Below are 19,807 nucleotides of genomic sequence, written 5' to 3' on the forward strand. Positions count from 1 at the left end.
TCAACCCCGATAATCAATACACGGTCGAAGAGAGCCATCCTTCTTACCCACAAAGAAGAATCCTGCCCCAGGGGTGATGACGAGGGACGAACGAGACCAGCAGCTAGGGACTCCTTGATGTAGGTCTCCAAAGCCTCACGTTCAGGGCGGGAGATACTGTATAACCTTCCCTTGGGGTAGACAGCTCCAGGGAACAGGTTGATGGCACAATCATATGGTCGGTGGGGGAGGGAGTGACAGAGCCTTCTGCTTACTGAACACTTCCCCAAATCGTGATATGTCTCGGGAACCAGGGACAAATCTGGGGGTTTAGCCTCAATCACCTGACTGGGAACCGAATGGGGACAGGCAGTCTTGAGACAGTTAGCATGACAATCAAGGCTCCAACTCGTTACCTTGCCCGTCACCCAATCGAACGTGGGATTGTGTTCCTTCAGCCAGGGGTATCCAAGGACCAGAGGAACATGGGAAGACGGCAGAATGAAGAATGAAATCATCTCCGAATGATTCCCCGACAACAGCATCTTAACCGGTTCAGTCCTCATCGTGATACGTGCCAGACTACTGCCGTTCAGAGTGGTCGCTTCAATGGCTTCCGGCAATTGCTCCTTGGAAAGCCCCAGCTGTTCCACCAACTCGGCATCAAGAAAGCTTCCATCGGCACCTGAATCGATAAAAGCGTTAATCGCTAAGCTCTGATTCCTGTTCACAAGGGTAGCCGGGAAACGGGGTCTGACAGAGGTACTGAGAGGTTGAAACTGGCTCGCTAAAAGTCCTCCCAACTTTAGCGAGCCGGGCAGTTTGACGACCGCCGGGAACAAGTGGAGATGTAATGTCCCGAGCTGCCACAGTAGAGGCAGCAGTTGGTCCTACGTCTATGTTGACGCTCCTCCTTGGTTAACCCGTGCCGCCCCACTTGCATGGGTTCAGAATCGGGAGAGAGGACCTCTCCACTAATCCTTTGTGGTGGAGAATGATCGACGTGTTCTGGTCCACCACCCGACCCGACTGGGAACTGAGAAGCTGATCGATTGGACGGACCCCATTGCTTCTCCCTCCTTCGCTCTCGGACTCGATTATCCACCCGAATAGACAAGGCTACCAAGCTGTCCAGGTCACTAGGCTCCGGATAGGAGATCAACTCATCCTTGAGCTGCTCCGACAGACCCTGGTAAAAGGCCGCTTGCAGAGACTCCTCATTCCACCCACTCTCCACAGCCAACGTCTTGAACTCGATCACGAAGTCGGCCACGCTGCGAGTTCCTTGGTGAAGCGAAAACAGGCGCCTAGCTGCGTCCCTCCCTCGGACGGAATGGTCGAAGAGCTTCCTCATCTCGGCCGTGAACCCCTGGTATGAAGCCATGCAGGGGTCTTGTCGTTCCCAAACGGCTGAAGCCCACTCCAGCGCTCGACCACGCAGCAACTCAATCACAAAGGCTATCCTAGCCTTGTCTGTGGCATAAGAGTAGGGCTGTAGATCGAACACTAACCCACACTGCATAAGGAAAGAACGGCATCTTCCCAGCTCCCCCTCATATTTATCCGGCGTCGGAACCTTGGGCTCACGGAAGGACACAGCTCCAGACGCGGCAGGCGAGATGGGTGAAACCGGTAGTGGATCCTCCACCGGAAACTTGCGCTGGTTCTGGACCTCCGTCAGACCGGTAGAAAGGTTCCGAACTGACAACGCTATCTCCTGTAGTGCCGTGCTATGTTGTCCCAACATCTTCTCCCTGATGGGAAATGGCATGGCGAACAGAGTCCAGGTCCGCTGGGTTCATTTATGGCCGGATCGTTCTGTCACGAGTTACAAAGCCAGAACCCAGAAGCAGACCAGGACAAGGTTAGTTGAAACGAAGGTGAGTGTTTATTTACAAATTCAAGAGTGATGCTGAATAATCCAGGGAACAGAGCGCGGCGTTGGTTAGTTGTTGGGGGTGCAGTGGTTGATCCAATCATGGCTCGGCAGCCGCCGACCACCAGGCAGAGGTTGGATGAAGGTTCCGGACGAGTGATGTTCATGGCTAACGATCCGGCAGGGAATGGATGTTAGGCCAGAGCCTAAGAAGGGTGATGATCAGGACCAGGTGTGCAGATTGCTGATGGGATGCAGGTGCGGAAATCAAGAGAGCTCCCCGGAGCGTTCCAGAACCCTCGGGAAACTGGAGATCACGAGCAGAAAAACTAGTCCACAGACAGGACCCGACTCAGACTGCCGGGATCGTTACAACGCCAGATTTGCCAGTTCTTGCTGTGAGATGTTACCCCACTCTTCCACCAAGGCACCTGCAAGTTCCCAGACATTTCTGGGGGGAATGGCCCTAGCCCTCTCCCTCCAATCCAACAGGTCCCAGACGTGCTCAATGGGATTGAGATCCGGGCTCTTCGCTGGCCATGGCAGAACACTGACATTCCTGTCTTGCAGGAAATCACGCACAGAACGAGCAGTATGGCTGGTGGCATTGTGATGCTGGAGGGTAATGTCAGGATGACCCTGCAGGAAGGGTACCACATGAGGGAGGAGGATGTCTTCCCTGTAACGCACAGTGTTGAGATTGCCTGCAATGACACAAGCTCAGTCCGATGATGCTGTGACACACTGCCCCAGACCATGACGAACCCTCCATCTCCAAATCGATCCCGCTCCAGAGTACAGGCCTTGGTGTAATGCTCATTCCTTCGACGATAAACGCGAATCCGCCCATCACCCCTGGTGAGACAAAACCGCGACTCGTTAGTGAAGAGCACTTTTTGCCAGTCCTGTCTGGTCCAGCGACGGTGGGTTTGTGCCCATAGGCGACGTTGTTGCCGGTGATGTCTGGTGAGGACCTGCCTTACAACAGACCTACAAGCCCTCAGTCCAGCCTCTCTCAGCCTATTGCGGACAATCTGAGCACTGATGGAGGGATTGTGCGTTCCTGGTGTAACTCGGGCAGTTGTTGTTGCCATCCTGTACCTGTCCCGCAGGTGTGATGTTCGGATGTACCGATCCTGTGCAGGTGTTGTTACACGTGGTCTGCCACTGCAAGGATGATCAGTTGTCTGTCCTGTCTCCCTGTTGTCAACCTAAAAAGTGTGTCCAAACTTTTGACTGGTACTGTGACGAGTACTGAGTATACGAAGAGGCAGGACGCAGACACAGGAATTAACAAGGTCAAGGTTTACTCAAACAATGACAAAGAGAAATAACAAAGATAGAGTACACGACACGAAGCTAAACAATCACACACAACATCATCCAGAACAGTCCATGGCTAAATAGGGGTGGTGATGAGATGAGGTGCGCTGGAGGTGATTAGGGTGCATTGGGTTTCCATTCCGGTGTTGCCGAGGTGGTGCGCTCAGACCGGTGGCTCAGTAGACCGGCGAATCAGAGCGCCGGAGGGGAGCAACGGGAGGAGACGTGACAGGTACTGTATATATACTGAACAAAAATATAAACGCAACATGGAAAATGATGGTCCCCTGATTCATAAGCTGAAATAAAAGATCCCCAAAAAAATTCCATACGCACAAATAATTTATTTATCTCAAATTTGTTTACATCCCTGTTAGTGAGCATTTCTACTTTGCCAAGATAATCCATCCACCTGACAGGTTTGGCATATCAAGAAGCTGATTAAACAGCATGATCATTACACAGGTGCACCTTGTGCTGGGGACAATAAAAGGCCACTCTAAAATGTGCAGTTTTGTCACACAACACAATGCCACAGATACCAAATTTTGAGGGAGCATGCAATTGGCATGCTGACTGCAGGAATGTCCACCAGAGCTGTTGCCAGAGAATTGAATGTAATAAAGCCCTTTTGTGGGGAAAAACTCATTCTGATTGGCTGGGCCTGGCTCCCCAGTGGGTGGGCCTATGCCCTCCCAGGCCCACCCATGGCTGCGCCCCTGCCCAGTCATGTGAAATCCATAGATTAGGGCCTAATTAATTTATTTAAATTGACAGATTTTCTTATATTAACTGTAAAACCATTGTGATTGTTTCATGTTGCGTTTTATATTGTTGTCCAGTATAATATAATTTTCAGATTCACTATAACACATATAATTGTTTTGCTTTTAGTGATCTGATAATATATATACAGTGGGGAAAAAAAGTATTTAGTCAGCCACCAATTGTGCAAGTTCTCCCACTTAAAAAGATGAGAGAGGCCTGTAATTTTCATCATAGGTACACGTCAACTATGACAGACAAATTGAGAAAAAAATTTCCAGAAAATCCCATTGTAGGATTTTTAATGAATTTATTTGCAAATTATGGTGGAAAATAAGTATTTGGTCACCTACAAACAAGCAAGATTTCTGGCTCTCACAGACCTGTTACTTCTTCTTTAAGAGGCTCCTCTGTCCTCCACTCGTTACCTGTATTAATGGCACCTGTTTGAACTTGTTATCAGTATAAAAGACACCTGTCCACAACCTCAAACAGTCACACTCCAAACTCCACAATGGCCAAGACCAAAGAGCTGTCAAAGGACACCAGAAACAAAATTGTAGACCTGCACCAGGCTGGGAAGACTGAATCTGCAATAGGTAAGCAGCTTGGTTTGAAGAAATCAACTGTGGGAGCAATTATTAGGAAATGGAAGACATACAAGACCACTGATAATCTCCCTCGATCTGGGGCTCCACGCAAGATCTCACCCCGTGGGGTCAAAATGATCACAAGAACGGTGAGCAAAAATCCCAGAACCACACGGGGGGACCTAGTGAATGACCTGCAGAGAGCTGGGACCAAAGTAACAAAGCCTACCATCAGTAACACACTACGCGCCAGGGACTCAAATCCTGCAGTGCGAGACGTGTCCCCCTGCTTAAGCCAGTACATGTCCAGGCCCGTCTGAAGTGCATTTGGATGATCCAGAAGAGGATTGGGAGAATGTCATATGGTCAGATGAAACCAAAATATAACTTTTTGGTAAAAACTCAACTCGTCATGTTTGGAGGACAAAGAATGCTGAGTTGCATCCAAAGAACACCATACCTACTGTGAAGCATGGGGTTGGAAACATCATGCTTTGGGGCTGTTTTTCTGCAAAGGGACCAGGACGACTGATCCGTGTAAAGGAAAGAATGAATGGGGCCATGTATCGTGAGATTTTGAGTGAAACCCTCCTTCCATCAGCAAGGGCATTGAAGATGAAACGTGGCTGGGTCTTTCAGCATGACAATGATCCCAAACACACCGCCCGGGCAACGAAGGAGTGGCTTCGTAAGAAGCATTTCAAGGTCCTGGAGTGGCCTAGCCAGTCTCCAGATCTCAACCCCATAGAAAATCTTTGGAGGGAGTTGAAAGTCTGTGTTGCCCAGCGACAGCCCCAAAACATCACTGCTCTAGAGGAGATCTGCATGGAGGAATGGGCCAAAATACCAGCAACAGTGTGTGAAAACCTTGTGAAGACTTACAGAAAACGTTTGACCTGTGTCATTGCCAACAAAGGGTATATAACAAAGTATTGAGAAACTTTTGTTATTGACCAAATACTTATTTTCCACCATCATATGCCAATAAATTCATTAAAAATCCTACAATGTGATTTTCTGGAATTTTTTTTCTCATTTTGTCTGTCATAGTTGACGTGTACCTATGATGAAAATTACAGGCCTCTCTCATCTTTTTAAGTGGGAGAACTTGCACAATTGGTGGCTGACTAAATACTTTTTTTCCCCACTGTATATATGTATGGACTTTCCCGTAAAAATTGTCATATACATTTTCGTAAGGGACAGCATTCAGGAACTGAATACTTCTTCTGTTCTTTAGATTAAGGAGAACGTGGTGGGGCCTCCTGAGTGGCGCAGCGGCCTAAGGCACTGCATCGCAGTGTTGCTGCGTCACTACAGCCTGGGGTTCGCTGTGTCATTACCAGCTGTGACCAGGAGTCCCATAGGGCGGTACAGGGTAGGGGAGGGTTTGGCAGGCTGGGCTTTACCTGGCTCATCGCGCTCTAGTGACTCCTTGTGGCGGGCCGGGTGCCTGCCCCTGCAGGCTGAACTCGGTCTTCAGTTGAACGGTGTTTCCTCCAACACATTGGTGAAGCTGGCTTCCGGGTTAAGCGAGCGGGTTTGGCGTGTCATGTTTCGGAGGACGCATGACTCGACCTTCGCCCCTCTCCTGAGTCCATTGGGGAGTTGCAGCGATGAGACAAGATCGTAATCACGAGAGAAAATAAAATAAGGAGAACATGATGGAGAAGGGGATGTCTCAAGACGTCAAGCTGAGCTGGAAAAAGCAGGCGGATGGAAAAGTCTTCCGAAAGGAGAGCTCTGAGATAAAACAAACTTGTTTGTTAATGAAATGAAAGACAGAATTCTACGATAGAATTAGAATGGCCATGATGGGATAAAGGTCAGGGAGTTGGTCAACCATGGTTTGCCAGTGCTGTGATAAGATATTGTGTAAAATAATTAATTAAAATAATTGTATCTGCACTGTATGTTTGTTAGCTAGATAGACAGTTTTAGAAGAATGAATCCATCATCTATTCAAATTAACTGCCAATATGCCAACATTCCATTCAAACAATGCAGTCAATCCACAGCCATACACTGGCTGAAATCTGTTGATGATGGACTTAGACAAGTTGTAAATGCAACAAGTACTGATATTGTATCGTATAATAGCACTCTATATATATATTTTACATTTATGGTCTGTTTACATATATTTTAGAGGCTATTTATACAGAAAATTCGTATAAAACCCATATAAACTGTATTTATAATTCTATGACTATATTTTAGGTTGACAACAATTCTATTACGCAATTTCTGATATAATCACATGCCTTACTTTTATTTTCCTGCATAAGTAAAAGCAGGAAATACATCACCTATAACTCTACTGCCATTCATTCCAATTAGACTGGTTTGGATTTCTCCCAACCCATTCTGAAACTTTGAGGGTTTATAGCCCCTCTAGTAATTTAATAGGATCTCTATGGTTCTAACTTTGTAAAATGATGTATGTATGAATCATATGTTATTACTGGTAATCATGTTCTCTATACTCACTTCAGACGGTATACACATATAACTACAACTACTACTACTAATAATAATAATAATAATTGTTAAAAATTGTGCAGCACATTTCATACTTGTCTCATGAATTTACATTGAAGCGTATTTATTTATACTACCAACAAATACCATTTCCTTTAACATCCTGATTTATTTGTGTATATTTTAGTGGTTAGAAGCAAAGTTGCAATTTTATTTCTTGAAATGTTGAAAGTTTTGTTCTTCAGAAGAAAGTATCCAAAATAACTAGGTGGAATACTGTTACATATTTGAGAGCCTTATTTTATTCTACAGTCAACTCCTGCCGCGCCCACGACACATGACGTGTAATATAAAACAAACACCCAAACACATATTTCAGGAAAATGTTAAAATCTTTATTTACAACACAAATAGCTTCTTATTGCCTGACTGTATAATAACAATACACTCTGCTCGTATTTGACCATTGAAATTGAGTGTTTTGATGCTTCACTCAGTGTGTAGTCCCGTGTAGCTCAGTTTGTAGAGCATGGCGCTTGCAACGCCAGGGTTGTGGGTTCGTTTCCCACGGGGGACCAGTATGAAAAAATGTATGCACTCACTAACTAAGTCGCTCTGGATAAGAGCGTCTGCTTAATGATTAAAATGTAAATGTGGCTCTGTGATAGATATTGTGGACAGACCACCTGATCAATCCCTGGCCCTGTTGTTTGCAGGTGGCTTCTAGCCTGGTCCAATATCAGTTTGTGCTGTATAGCCAACTCCTATGGTCATTGTCATGGAAATCAGCACAAACAGATCTGGGACCAGGCTAGGTGCCCTCAGCTTAACTACCACCATGTATAATCAGTACATGTCTCTCTACCTGTATGTAGTTCATTGGGTATATGCCACATTTACAGCTCATGTCCACCAAGGTGGGGTCAATTCCATTAAAACTGAGTCCATTCTGGATCCTAATCAGACCTGGGTTCAAATAGTATTTCTTTTTCGCTCAGCGTTTGATTGAGCCAACCTGGAATGCTGGATTTGCACTTTTAGGTCTGTTCTACTCCATTGTGCCAGGCAAGCTCAATCAAACTCTGCTAAAATATTTTAAAGAGAACCAATAACTTTTAGCTTTTAACCAATAACTCTTAACTCAGGTAACCATCACAACCCCTCCCACCCTCCTCCTCCTCTCCCCCAGGATCAAGTGGTGAGTACGGGTCCTCCTCTCCCCCAGGATCAAGTGGTGAGTACGGGCAGCTTGGTGCTGCTAGAGGGGGGCCTTAGGGAGTGGCCCTGGCCCTGCATCTTCAGCCTCTGGATCTCCACGCGCTGCAGCTGGATAATACGCTCTGCCTCCTCCTCGAAGTTGAGCCTCGCCACCAGGCTCCCCCCCTTCAACTCCACGGAGGTCAGCGCTATGGGGACACAGAGGTCACAGGTTTACACTACGGTGACACCGAGAGGTCAAGAGGGTCATATCATGCTTTTTCTTGCATTAACGTTAATTGATTAATTGATTAATTGATTTGATCATTTTAGAATGCATGGGAAGTTGTTCCATCACTACATAGAAACAACAACGCACTCAAAACTATTGAAGATGAACAGAGGACAAATTTACTAGCTAAGCGTTTGCAGAATGTTTTTTCCAAAAAGGATTTCATTATTGAAGACAGAACAAAAAGGTCAAATAAAGGTTAGACATGTGAACGCAGGATGAACTGATAAAACAAGTAGAAACAGATCAACTCTCAGGTCAAACTGTTATCTGGGTTTTAGTGAATATCAGATATTGTTGTGTGTGGGGGTCCAGTCACCGGTGAGGTCTGAGGAGCTCAGTTTCTTTTTGTTGATGCCCATTTGGCTCTTATAGTCGTGGACCTGAGTCCTCACCAGACGCAGGTCCCGCCTCAGATCATTGATCTCCTTTATCAGAGACACGTTCTCCTGTAAAAGACACATGAAACGGAACATCAGTGCTAAACTGAATTTAGGATTTTGAAATATCAGTGGAATTTAATTAGTGGAATATGGAATGTGAATAAACCACATATAATGGAAGTTAAATTCCCAACTCTCAAAATTGGGTAGTGGACGTCATAATATTCTGGTTGAAAACTCAGTCAAGGGGGGAAACCTTTTGAAACGGGTAAGTACAACCTACATTTATCCAATAAGAACAGATTTTCGTTATCTGTTGCAAAATGTTTTGCTACAATGTGCCCTACTGAACACAACCCTGGTTTTCACATTGAAGCATTGTCTCCTCAGCCAGATGGCTTTTCAACCCATTTTGCCCACAGGGCTTCGGTTGGTGTTGACGAGCGTCTCTCCCTCCCACCTTCATGATCTTGACGTTGTCTGTCCGGTGGACCTCTGTGTCTTTGGCCAGCTTCCTCTTCAGAGACGCCACGTCCCTCTCCAGGTGCTCCCTCTGACGACTGTACTCTCTCTGGATGTCTGCGTCCACACCCACTATGTCCACCTCAACACACACACACACACACACACACATTCATTTTACTAGCAGGTGTGTTTTTTGTGTTTCCTGAATATTTATGCCGGAAGCTAACTGGTAATCCATACCCTTAAAGTGGTACTAAATGAAAAACTGTTTAGAAATGCATCCAACTAATCTGTGTTAAGTGTGTGTCTGTGAGCCAGCATGTGGAGCAGCACTTGAGTGTGTGTGTGTATGTATTCCCCTGTAACTCAGTTGGTAGAGCATGGCGCTTGCAACGCCAGGGTTGTGGGTTCGTTTCCCACGGGGGGGCCAGTATGAAAATGTATGCACTCACTAACTGTAAGTCGCTCTGGATAAGAGCGTCTGCTAAATGACTAAAATGTAAATGTAATGTATGCGTGTGTGTGTGATCGTCCTGCCATAACCTTCCACACAGATCCTTTTTAGTGTGTATGTATGTATGTGTATGTATGTGTGTGTGTGTATTATATGTATGTGTGTGTGTGTGTGTGTGCGTCCACTGGTATGTATAGCCATCTCACCACTGGTATGTATAGCCATCTCACCACTGGTATGTATAGCCATCTCACCACTGGTATGTATAGCCATCTCACCACTGGTATGTATAGCCATCTCACCACTGGTATGTATAGCCATCTCACCACTGGTATGTATAGCCATCTCACCACTGGTATGTATAGCCATCTCACCACTGGTATGTATAGCCATCTCACCACTGGTATGTATAGCCATCTCACCACATCACTCTGCTGGACGTAGCGGTCGTACAGCTCTCGGATACTATCCTTGAGTTTCTTGGGCTCCTGGATGAAGCCTACGCAGTTATGGAGGTCTGTCTTGAACCTGCGTACCAGGGCCTCCACGTCCCTCACCTGGGTGAAGAGAGCAAGGGTACACCATGATGGTTTCTGTAATTATCATAGACAGACATATTCATATACTTTGTTTATGTACATCATTGGGCTGTCTTTCAACTAGGCCTATATACTCTAAGCCAGAGGTCTCCAACCTTTTCTAGCATGAGAAGCTACTTTTTAAAAATGAAACGTTGCGGGCAAAAAATTTTTTATAGCTTTCAAATAGGCCCATTCTTTCCTTCTCTACCCTGCAACTCTTCCCCGGGAGCTTGGTGTACAAGATATGCGTTTTCCGTCAATATACCTGGTAATATAATGGTTAATAAACCGTATTTTGCATGACAGGCCCCATAAAATAATTTTTAGTACTTTCCCGAATTCTGTTTTTCAGTTTTTTATTCTCAATATTACAATTATTCATAGAGAAAAAAGGGAAATGGATGTTCTGAGTCCATGTCAACGCTTAAATCACATCAGAAGACCATTTCTTCAGTCTGGAAAAAATATCATTTAGATTTATGAGTGTATTTCCCCTTTAATTGTGTGTCTAGCAGGAGAGGAATGTTTCGGTCTAGCGATGTGTCTGCTGTTAGGCCTACTGCTGCAGCACATGTCATGGCAGAGTTAGCAAAATACAAATAATCATGATATAGTTCTGTCAGAAAAGCCTACTTTGCAGTTTACATTTAACTGAGAAGGATTTTGGGGGAAATTCATTCTGTCTACAAACAAGACAGCTAACTGGCTACATATGGCCTGAAGCGCGCATTTGCACCAGACAGATAGGGGCAATATTGCTGGAAATTAATTGGCAGATACTGTGTTACATGTCTAACCAGGGGTGGGATAATGTCAATGTGGCATTGATTGGATAGTAGCCGGGAGTTTTATGTTTATGACAGTTTGCGATGGAACACAGATTGGTGAGCTCCTCATAGGTGGGCTGGTAGCTGGGGATCTACATTTTGGAGACACCTGCTCTAACTATCTCTTCCATTAAACCTTGTGATAATATACAGTACATAGCAGTTAAAGACATGCATAGTGTACAAGTGCATATGCAGTAGGGGCTAGGGGTCCATTTAGAATAGGTGGTCACTGTCCATGTCTCTTTAAGATTCTCTGCTATGTACAGTGTTTTAGATTTAGTTTGAGCCTTCTCTCGCTCGCCCCATAATTCCCCCAAACCTCTCTGATTCTCATGTAAAGCAGACAGGCGTCCTCCAGTCTCTCTCACCCTCTGCATATCCTTGTGCATCTCCTTATCGGTGGCTTTCAGTTTGAGCCTCAGCTCAGTGATGTTCAGCTCCAGTTGAGTGTTCTTCTTGTGGACCTGGTCCAGCTCGCCCTCCATCTAACAAAGAGAGCATCCATTGGTCAGTCAATCTCAATGAGTGCTACAATACATGCCACTTATACACTGAGTGTACAAAACATTAGGAACACCTGCTCTTTCCATGACATAGACTGACCAGGTGAATCCAGGTGAAAGCGATGATCCTTTATTGATGTCACCTGTTAAATCCACTTCAATCAGTGTAGATGAAGGGGAGGAGACGGGTTAAAGAATACTGCGCCATACTCTACCAACTGAGCAACAAAGGACCCCTGAGACCATCTAAAACCATATCTAGCTTTCTCTCACCTCTTGAATCTGCTCCTTCATCTCCTTGATGTCGTTCTCTCTGGGCTCAATCTGTTTCTTCAGTTCTTTGATCTTGTAGTCCAGGACAAACTTGAACTTCTCCAGCTCCTGGTTCTTCTTCTTCAGGTCATAGATTCTCTTCTCCTGCAAAGGGGGAAAGGAGTTTTGTTACCTCTTTTATAACCCAAAACGTTTCTCTGTTGTACCAATAGCTACAGTTTGTGACCTGTAGTAGTTATATCTGACATTTTGGTCAAAAATTAGTTATTCACATTTAGGCTGTCCTTTACATGTGAGATAAGTACATTTACGATGAAAAAATGAAAAATCTGAAAGGTCCATCTGGGCAAACACCTTTTAACTTGGTGCTTAAAGGTCCTATCTGCAATCCAATCACACAATGCTGGGTTGTCAGTTGATATACTTATTGAGTCAAAAAGAAGAAGACATCACAAAACAGTTCTGAGATCTGGACTTGAAAAATACCCATTATCTCAAAACTATACAATTTGAAGATAGAACCTTACAGTCCTACGTCCTTCATTATTCATATCATATGTTCTGGTCCTCTTTTTAATTACTTGGATTTTTTTTCACTACTTTTTCTGAAGAATGGTCCAAACTACTAAATACAGGGGCCTTAGATCATGTTTTAGGCCCTTAGGAGAGACTGTTTGTCTTGTTCTATATCAATAGGAAAACCTCAATGGAAGGAGTATTTCACTAAAATTACAAACTTACCACATTTTATTTTATTTGATAACTAGCAAGTAGTTTACTGCCTTTGGGTGTCAGAGACTATAAAAATATATCAGTTTACTCATCCAGAGCTAAGCTTTAGCAATGTTGCTAGTTATCCATAAGATATACACTGAGTTTACCAAACATTAGGAACACTTTCCGAATACAGTATTGAGTTGCCCCCCCCCCCCCACCCCCTCCCCACTTTGCCCTCAGAACAGCCTCAATTCATCGGGGCAACGACTCTGCAAGGTGTCGAAAGCGTTCCACAGGGATTCTGGCCCATGTTGACTCCAATGTTTCCCACAGTTGTGTCAAGTTGGCTGGATGTCCTTTGGGTAGTGGAACATTCTTGATAGACATGGGAAACTGTTGAGCGTGAAAACCCCAGCAGCGTTGCAGTTCTTGACACAAACCGGTGTGCCTGGCACCTACTACCATACACACATACATAATCCATGTCTCAATTGTCTCAAGGCTTAAAACTCCTTCTTTAACTTGTCTCCTCCCCTTCATCTACACCGATTGAAGTGGATTTAACAAATGACATCAATAAGGGATCATAGCTTTCACCTGGATTCACCTGGTCAGTCTATGTCATGGAAAGAGCAGGTGTTCCTAATGTTTTGTCCACTCAGTGTAGTGTATTTGTCATTTTAGGAAACTATTGTTTTAACAAATGTGTGATGAACATCAATTAATATTTTGGATGATGTGATTAGAAAGAAGGGTATTCTCTTTATTTAATCATTAAATGTCTGTACTTTTCTATTGAAATTGAAATAATTTGAACACTCTGTGCCAGATAAAACCTTATGGCTGAACCCAGGTTGCAAATTTCAGAGCCATTAGGGCAATTGCACCCCCCTAAAAAAACAGATTTACAAATGTCTCAGGATGTTGATACTCTGTACATTAGGTGCCTTTAAGGTGAGGACCTTAATGGGTTATGAAAGAAGAATTATTTACAACATTTTCAGTTGTATTTCAGTAAAGATGTTCCAGAAGAAGAAGCTAACATAGTCTGTGTCTCGTCTCCCTACCAATAACTGGTGTTAGAAGGGGGACCCAATAAATCCAATACACAATAGCCCCCTATACAGAACGTGTCCTAGGTCATGTTTAGTTTTTCTGTTAAAAAATGTTTTCAAAGGGAAAACAAAAAACAACATTTCTTGTTACATTTCTTTTTTCCCTGTCTCAGTCCCATTTCTTCTGTTTGGTGCCTAATGAACATGACCTTGTCCATCCCCACTTTGACTTGGATGGTCTCGTCTCTCTCCTGGATCTCCTTCTTCAGGCCCACAATGTGCTATTCTAACCCTCCCATAGCCTAGGGACCTTTAGTCCCTGTTCCCACCCCATCCCCCCTGCAGCCACCCACCACCCACCTTATCCTGGATGGTCTCGTCCCTCTCTTGGATCTCTTTCTTCAGGCCCAGGATGTCCTTCTCCAGGGACTTGATGACCCCCCGCAGCTTCTGCTGCTCCACCCTCAGCTTCTCAATCTCCACATTGCGCTCGTCTATGTCCTTCTGCAGGCTGCTGAACTGTCATGCCAGAGAGGGGAGAAGACAGAGAGGGGGACCGGAGAGAGAAGACAGAGACGGGGACCAGAGAGAGAAGACAGAGAAGGGAGAAGACAGAGACGGGGACCGGAGAGAGAAGACAGAGAGGGGGACCGGAGAGAGAAGACAGAGAGGGGGACCGGAGAGAGAAGACAGAGAGGGGGACCGGAGAGAGAAGACAGAGACGGGGACCGGAGAGAGAAGACAGAGAGGAGAGAAGACAGAGACGGGGGACCGGAGAGAGAAGACAGAGAGGGGAGAAGACAGAGACGGGGACCGGAGAGAGAAGACAGAGAGGGGAGAAGACAGAGACGGGGACCGGAGAGAGAAGACAGAGAAGGGAGAAGACAGAGACGGGGGACCAGAGAGAGAAGACAGAGAGGGGGACCGGAGAGAGAAGACAGAGAGGGGGACCGGAGAGAGAAGACAGAGAGGGCAGAAGACAGAGACGGGGACCGGAGAGAGAAGACAGAGAGGAGAGAAGACAGAGAGGGGGACCGGAGAGAGAATAAGACATGCTTCAAAGGGTGTGAATGAGAAGTGGAGATTCTATAGATTATAGAATAGATATTTCATAGATAGAATATATTGTAGCAGCCTATACTGTATGTGGAAGCTATAACATACTGTATGTGGAAGCTATAACATACTGTATGTGGAAGCTATAACATACTGTATGTGGAAGCTATAACATACTGTATGTGGAAGCTATAACATACTGTATGTGGAAGCTATAACATACTGTATGTGGAAGCTATAACATACTGTATGTGGAAGCTATAACATACTGTATGTGGAAGCTATAACATACTGTATGTGGAAGCTATAACATACTGTATGGGGAAGCTATAACATACTGTATGGGGAAGCTATAACATACTGTATGTGGAAGCTATAACATACTGTATGTGGAAGCTATAACATACTGTATTTCATCAAAGACATTAGAGGACTGGAGAAGTCATTGTGTTCACTGTTTTTTTGTGTTCTGGTTTTTACATGATGAGTGGATTAAGGTTATTATACGACTGGGGAACGAAAGAGTGAAGATGACTGTTTATTTTGCATTCACCTTTTTCCTCATGATGCCCGTCTCTCCCTTCAGGCGCAGGTTGACCTCTTTCTCTTCCCGTAGCTTCCTCTCATACTTGATGCGAATGTCCTGGATCTCCCGGTCTCCGTCCTCCTCCATCTGCTTCTTGGACTCCTCAAACTCCCTCACCTGCTGCCTGGACTCATCCTGACACTGAGACACACACACACAAGCATCCATGCACACGCACACACATACACGTCCATAATCAGAACTCAGATCCACAAAAATGATAGGCTTAAAGAGGGGCTGAACATGGCTTTTCCGCCTGCTCATTAAGAAATGCAAGAAGCCATGAGCGAGAGCTGTTTTGGGGGTGTGGTTTGATGTAGGTGTGTTATATTCGCTATAGCCTACCGTAGTGTGTTCCGCTTTACCCGCCGTAGTTGAAATATCCAAACAGCCACAGTACCAACTGTATGATGCAGCATGACAACGTGGACGTGATTGGTCAACAATCCCAAGCCCTGAGTTTCCTCTTTTCTAGAGTAGTATTGTTGATGACAGTTGTGTTTGTGATGGAGCTCGGCCTGGTAGAAGAGGGTGAGCTCCCCCAGGGTACCCCCTAGAGCCCTCCGCCCACCCCCAGACCCCCCAGTCCCTACCCCCTACCCCCTCATCCGCCCTCACCTGGCCCAGCATGAGCATCTTCTCCTGGAGCTTGGCCTCGTAGAAGAGGGTGAGCTCCTCCAGGGCGCGGCCCTTGCTGTCCTCCATGGCCTGCAGCTGCCGCTCGTAGCCCTCCTGCATGCGCTGCGACTTGAGCTGAAGCTCCTGGTACTTCTCGTACTCCAGCATCAGCTTCTGGTTACTGGTCGACTCTGGGGAATGAAGAAGATGATGATATGTTCCTCTAACAGACGCCTTTACCTTAAACAGCCTACAGTTTACACCTTATGGTGTGGCCCATGCGGGAATCAAACCCACTACTCGTGGAGGGTGTGCGTTTATGAGTGTGCAAATGTTGCAGTAAAATAAGGGGCCCAGCGGGGTTATTGAATACAAAACTTGACTCTTAATATTCTGTTAAATGAGTTCTGTTGTAAACTATTAAGAGGTTACATTCAGGTAAGGTCATACGGTTTCAGAATATTTTTTAGATTCAAGTTTCTTTTAAGAAATTGCATTCAAGTGTGATTGCGTAGATCTTTTCCTCCTCTCTCACCGAAATCCTGCTGTTCTCTCGAGTGTTTCTCCACGACCTCCCCCATGACCTCCAGGTGGGACAACTCCTGCTTCTCCTTCTCCGTTTTCAGGACCTGCAACACAACAGATCAGACCTGGGTTCAATTATCTTGATCAATTAGTGTTTGCTTTAGGCTGTCTGGAGGGCCAGGTGGGCGGGTTTGTCATTTATTTGACTTTTTCTACTGGTTCTATTAAAACAGGGAAGCTCAGTCAAGCCCAGATAAGAGTATTCGAAATGATTTCAAATAGTATTTGTAGCCAGGTCTGCAACTAAATATGTATATAAACATATACACATATAGGCTATGAATATGCATGTCTATATAAGCACAGCGGATGGACCATGACCCTGAATGAAGTGTTCTCTCAAAGGAAAATGTATTGAGTGTTGACATACAAACATCTGCACATTTGTCCCATATCAGGTGCTGCATTAGAGTAAACAGTAATGTTTGTTTGTGAGAAATAAGCAATAGTTGAGATTGAATCTGCTTTTAGCAGACTACATTGAAGAACAAATATCTGCTTTCATATAGGAGATATAGTCTGCACAATGCGCTCGTCTAGCTTCTTCACTCACAGGAAAACAGATATCTGTTCTTCGAGTAGCCTGCTAAAAACCTATTCACCTTCAACTCAAATTCACTCTCCACTGTAGTATAGTGCTCACAAACAGTTTCCTGCATTAGGCCTAATAGAGTTCAGGTAAGTTTCTAGGCCCGTTTCAAGGCCCAGTGAACAGTATTAAAAAACCTATTTAAATGTAGTGCAGTTCACCAGCCTCGATTCAATAGTTGTATTTTATCTGGATATCAGCATGTTTGGGTTTAGTCCCCATGTTCACTACACTCTCAGGTGCAGACAGTATCAAGCCTCAACAGTATCAAGCCTCAACAGTATCAAGCCTCAACAGTATCAAGCCTCAACAGTATCAAGCCTCAACAGTAAGCAGGTGCATACAGTATCAAGCCTCAACAGTATCAAGCCTCAACAGTAAGCAGGTGCAGACAGTATCAAGCCTCAACAGTATCAAGCCTCAACAGTAAGCAGGTGCATACGGTATCAAGCCTCAACAGTATCAAGCCTCAACAGTAAGCAGGTGCATACAGTATCAAGCCTCAACAGTATCAAGCCTCAACAGTATCAAGCCTCAACAGTAAGCAGGTGCATACAGTATCAAGCCTCAACAGTATCAAGTCTCAACAGTAAGCAGGTGCAGACAGTATCAAGCCTCAACAGTATCAAGCCTCAACAGTAAGCAGGTGCATACGGTATCAAGCCTCAACAGTATCAAGCCTCAACAGTAAGCAGGTGCATACAGTATCAAGCCTCAACAGTATCAAGCCTCAACAGTATCAAGCCTCAACAGTATCAAGCCTCAACAGTATCAAGCCTCAACAGTAAGCAGGTGCATACAGTATCAAGCCTCAACAGTATCAAGCCTCAACAGTAAGCAGGTGCATACAGTATCAAGCCTCAACAGTATCAAGCCTCAACAGTAAGCAGGTGCATACGGTATCAAGCCTCAACAGTATCAAGCCTCAACAGTAAGCAGGTGCATACGGTATCAAGCCTCAACAGTATCAAGCCTCAACAGTAAGCAGGTGCATACAGTATCAAGCCTCAACAGTATCAAGCCTCAACAGTAAGCAGGTGCATACAGTATCAAGCCTCAACAGTATCAAGCCTCAACAGTATCAAGCCTCAACAGTATCAAGCCTCAACAGTATCAAGCCTCAACAGTATCAAGCCTCAACAGTATCAAGCCTCAACAGTATCAAGCCTCAACAGTAAGCAGGTGCATACAGTATCAAGCCTCAACAGTATCAAGCCTCAACAGTATCAAGCCTCAACAGTATCAAGCCTCAACAGTATCAAGCCTCAACAGTATCAAGCCTCAACAGTATCAAGCCTCAACAGTATCAAGCCTCAACAGTAAGCAGGTGCAGACAGTATCAAGCCTCAACAGTAAGCAGGTGCAGACAGTATCAAGCCTCAACAGTAAGCAGGTGCAGACAGTATCAAGCCTCATCAGTAAGCAGGTCCATACAGTATCAAGCCTCAACAGTATCAAGCCTCAACAGTATCAAGCCTCAACAGTAAGCAGGTCCATACAGTATCAAGCCTCAACAGTAAGCAGGTCCATACAGTATCAAGCCTCATCAGTAAGCAGGTCCATACAGTATCAAGCCTCATCAGTAAGCAGGTGCAGACTCTAAAAGGTTAGTCTGTGCCGTGCTACTGTAGAACAATTGCTGCAATGCGTGTGCAACACAGCGCTCTAGCCACAGCATATCCCAGTGATAGTTTGTCCCAGAAACCTGTACCACAGCCCGCAACTATGGGTCAAGCAACAAACTGACACTGTGTGAGTCAGTTGTACCTGGTTTTTGGTCTTGAGGGATTCGATCTCTTGGACAAACTTCTCTGAGAGGTCCTTGATTTTCTCGTTGTAGTTCATGTCCTTCAGACGCAGCTGGTACTCATTCTCCATCTTCAGCTCCTCCACACGGGTATTCAGCTCCATCATGATCTGGTTCTGTTACAATAGAATAAAGTAGAATAGAATAGAGTAGAATAGAACAGTAGAATAGAACAGTAGAATAGAACAGAGTAGAATAGAACAATAGAATAGAACAGAGTAGAATAGAACAGTAGAATAGAACAGTAGAATAGAACAGAGTAGAATAGAACAGTAGAATAGAACAGAGTAGAATAGAACAGTAGAATAGAACAGTAGAATAGAACAGAGTAGAATAGAACAGTAGAATAGAACAGAGTAGAATAGAACAGTAGAATAGAACAGAGTAGAATAGAACAGTAGAATAGAACACAGTAGAATAGAACAGAGTAGAATAGAACAGAGTAGAATAGAACAGTAGAATAGAACAGTAGAATAGAACACAGTAGAATAGAACAGTAGAATAGAACAGAGTAGAATAGAACAGTAGAATAGAACAGTAGAATAGAACAGAGTAGAATAGAACAGTAGAATAGAACAGTAGAATAGAACATAGTAGAATAGAACAGTAGAATAGAACAGTAGAATAGAACAGAGTAGAATAGAACAGAGTAGAATAGAACAGTAGAATAGAACAGTAGAATAGAACAGAGTAGAATAGAACAGTAGAATAGAACACAGTAGAATAGAACAGTAGAATAGAACAGTAGAATAGAACAGTAGAATAGAACAGAGTAGAATAGAACAGTAGAATAGAACAGAGT

General features: G+C 44.6%; 1 protein-coding gene across 1 annotated transcript in view; it reads right to left on the reverse strand.

The window, feature by feature from the left end:
• Positions 1-7,595: 7,595 nt before the first annotated feature.
• Positions 7,596-19,807, reverse strand: part of LOC121580663 (cilia- and flagella-associated protein 57-like) — a 31,205-nt gene continuing 18,993 nt past the window's right edge. Inside the window, exons 13-23 of the mRNA XM_041895640.2 lie at positions 18,966-19,121; positions 16,560-16,653; positions 16,025-16,215; positions 15,374-15,547; positions 14,125-14,283; positions 11,993-12,136; positions 11,585-11,701; positions 10,228-10,362; positions 9,347-9,490; positions 8,823-8,952; positions 7,596-8,420 (exon numbers count right to left, since the gene is read on the reverse strand). Of these exons, the coding sequence (XP_041751574.2) occupies positions 8,242-8,420; positions 8,823-8,952; positions 9,347-9,490; positions 10,228-10,362; positions 11,585-11,701; positions 11,993-12,136; positions 14,125-14,283; positions 15,374-15,547; positions 16,025-16,215; positions 16,560-16,653; positions 18,966-19,121 (1,623 nt within the window). The 3' untranslated portion in view covers positions 7,596-8,241. The remainder of the gene's footprint in view (positions 8,421-8,822; positions 8,953-9,346; positions 9,491-10,227; positions 10,363-11,584; positions 11,702-11,992; positions 12,137-14,124; positions 14,284-15,373; positions 15,548-16,024; positions 16,216-16,559; positions 16,654-18,965; positions 19,122-19,807) is intronic.

The sequence above is a fragment of the Coregonus clupeaformis genome, chromosome 14, assembly GCF_020615455.1.
Source record: "Coregonus clupeaformis isolate EN_2021a chromosome 14, ASM2061545v1, whole genome shotgun sequence".
Taxonomy (NCBI): Eukaryota; Metazoa; Chordata; class Actinopteri; order Salmoniformes; family Salmonidae; genus Coregonus; species Coregonus clupeaformis.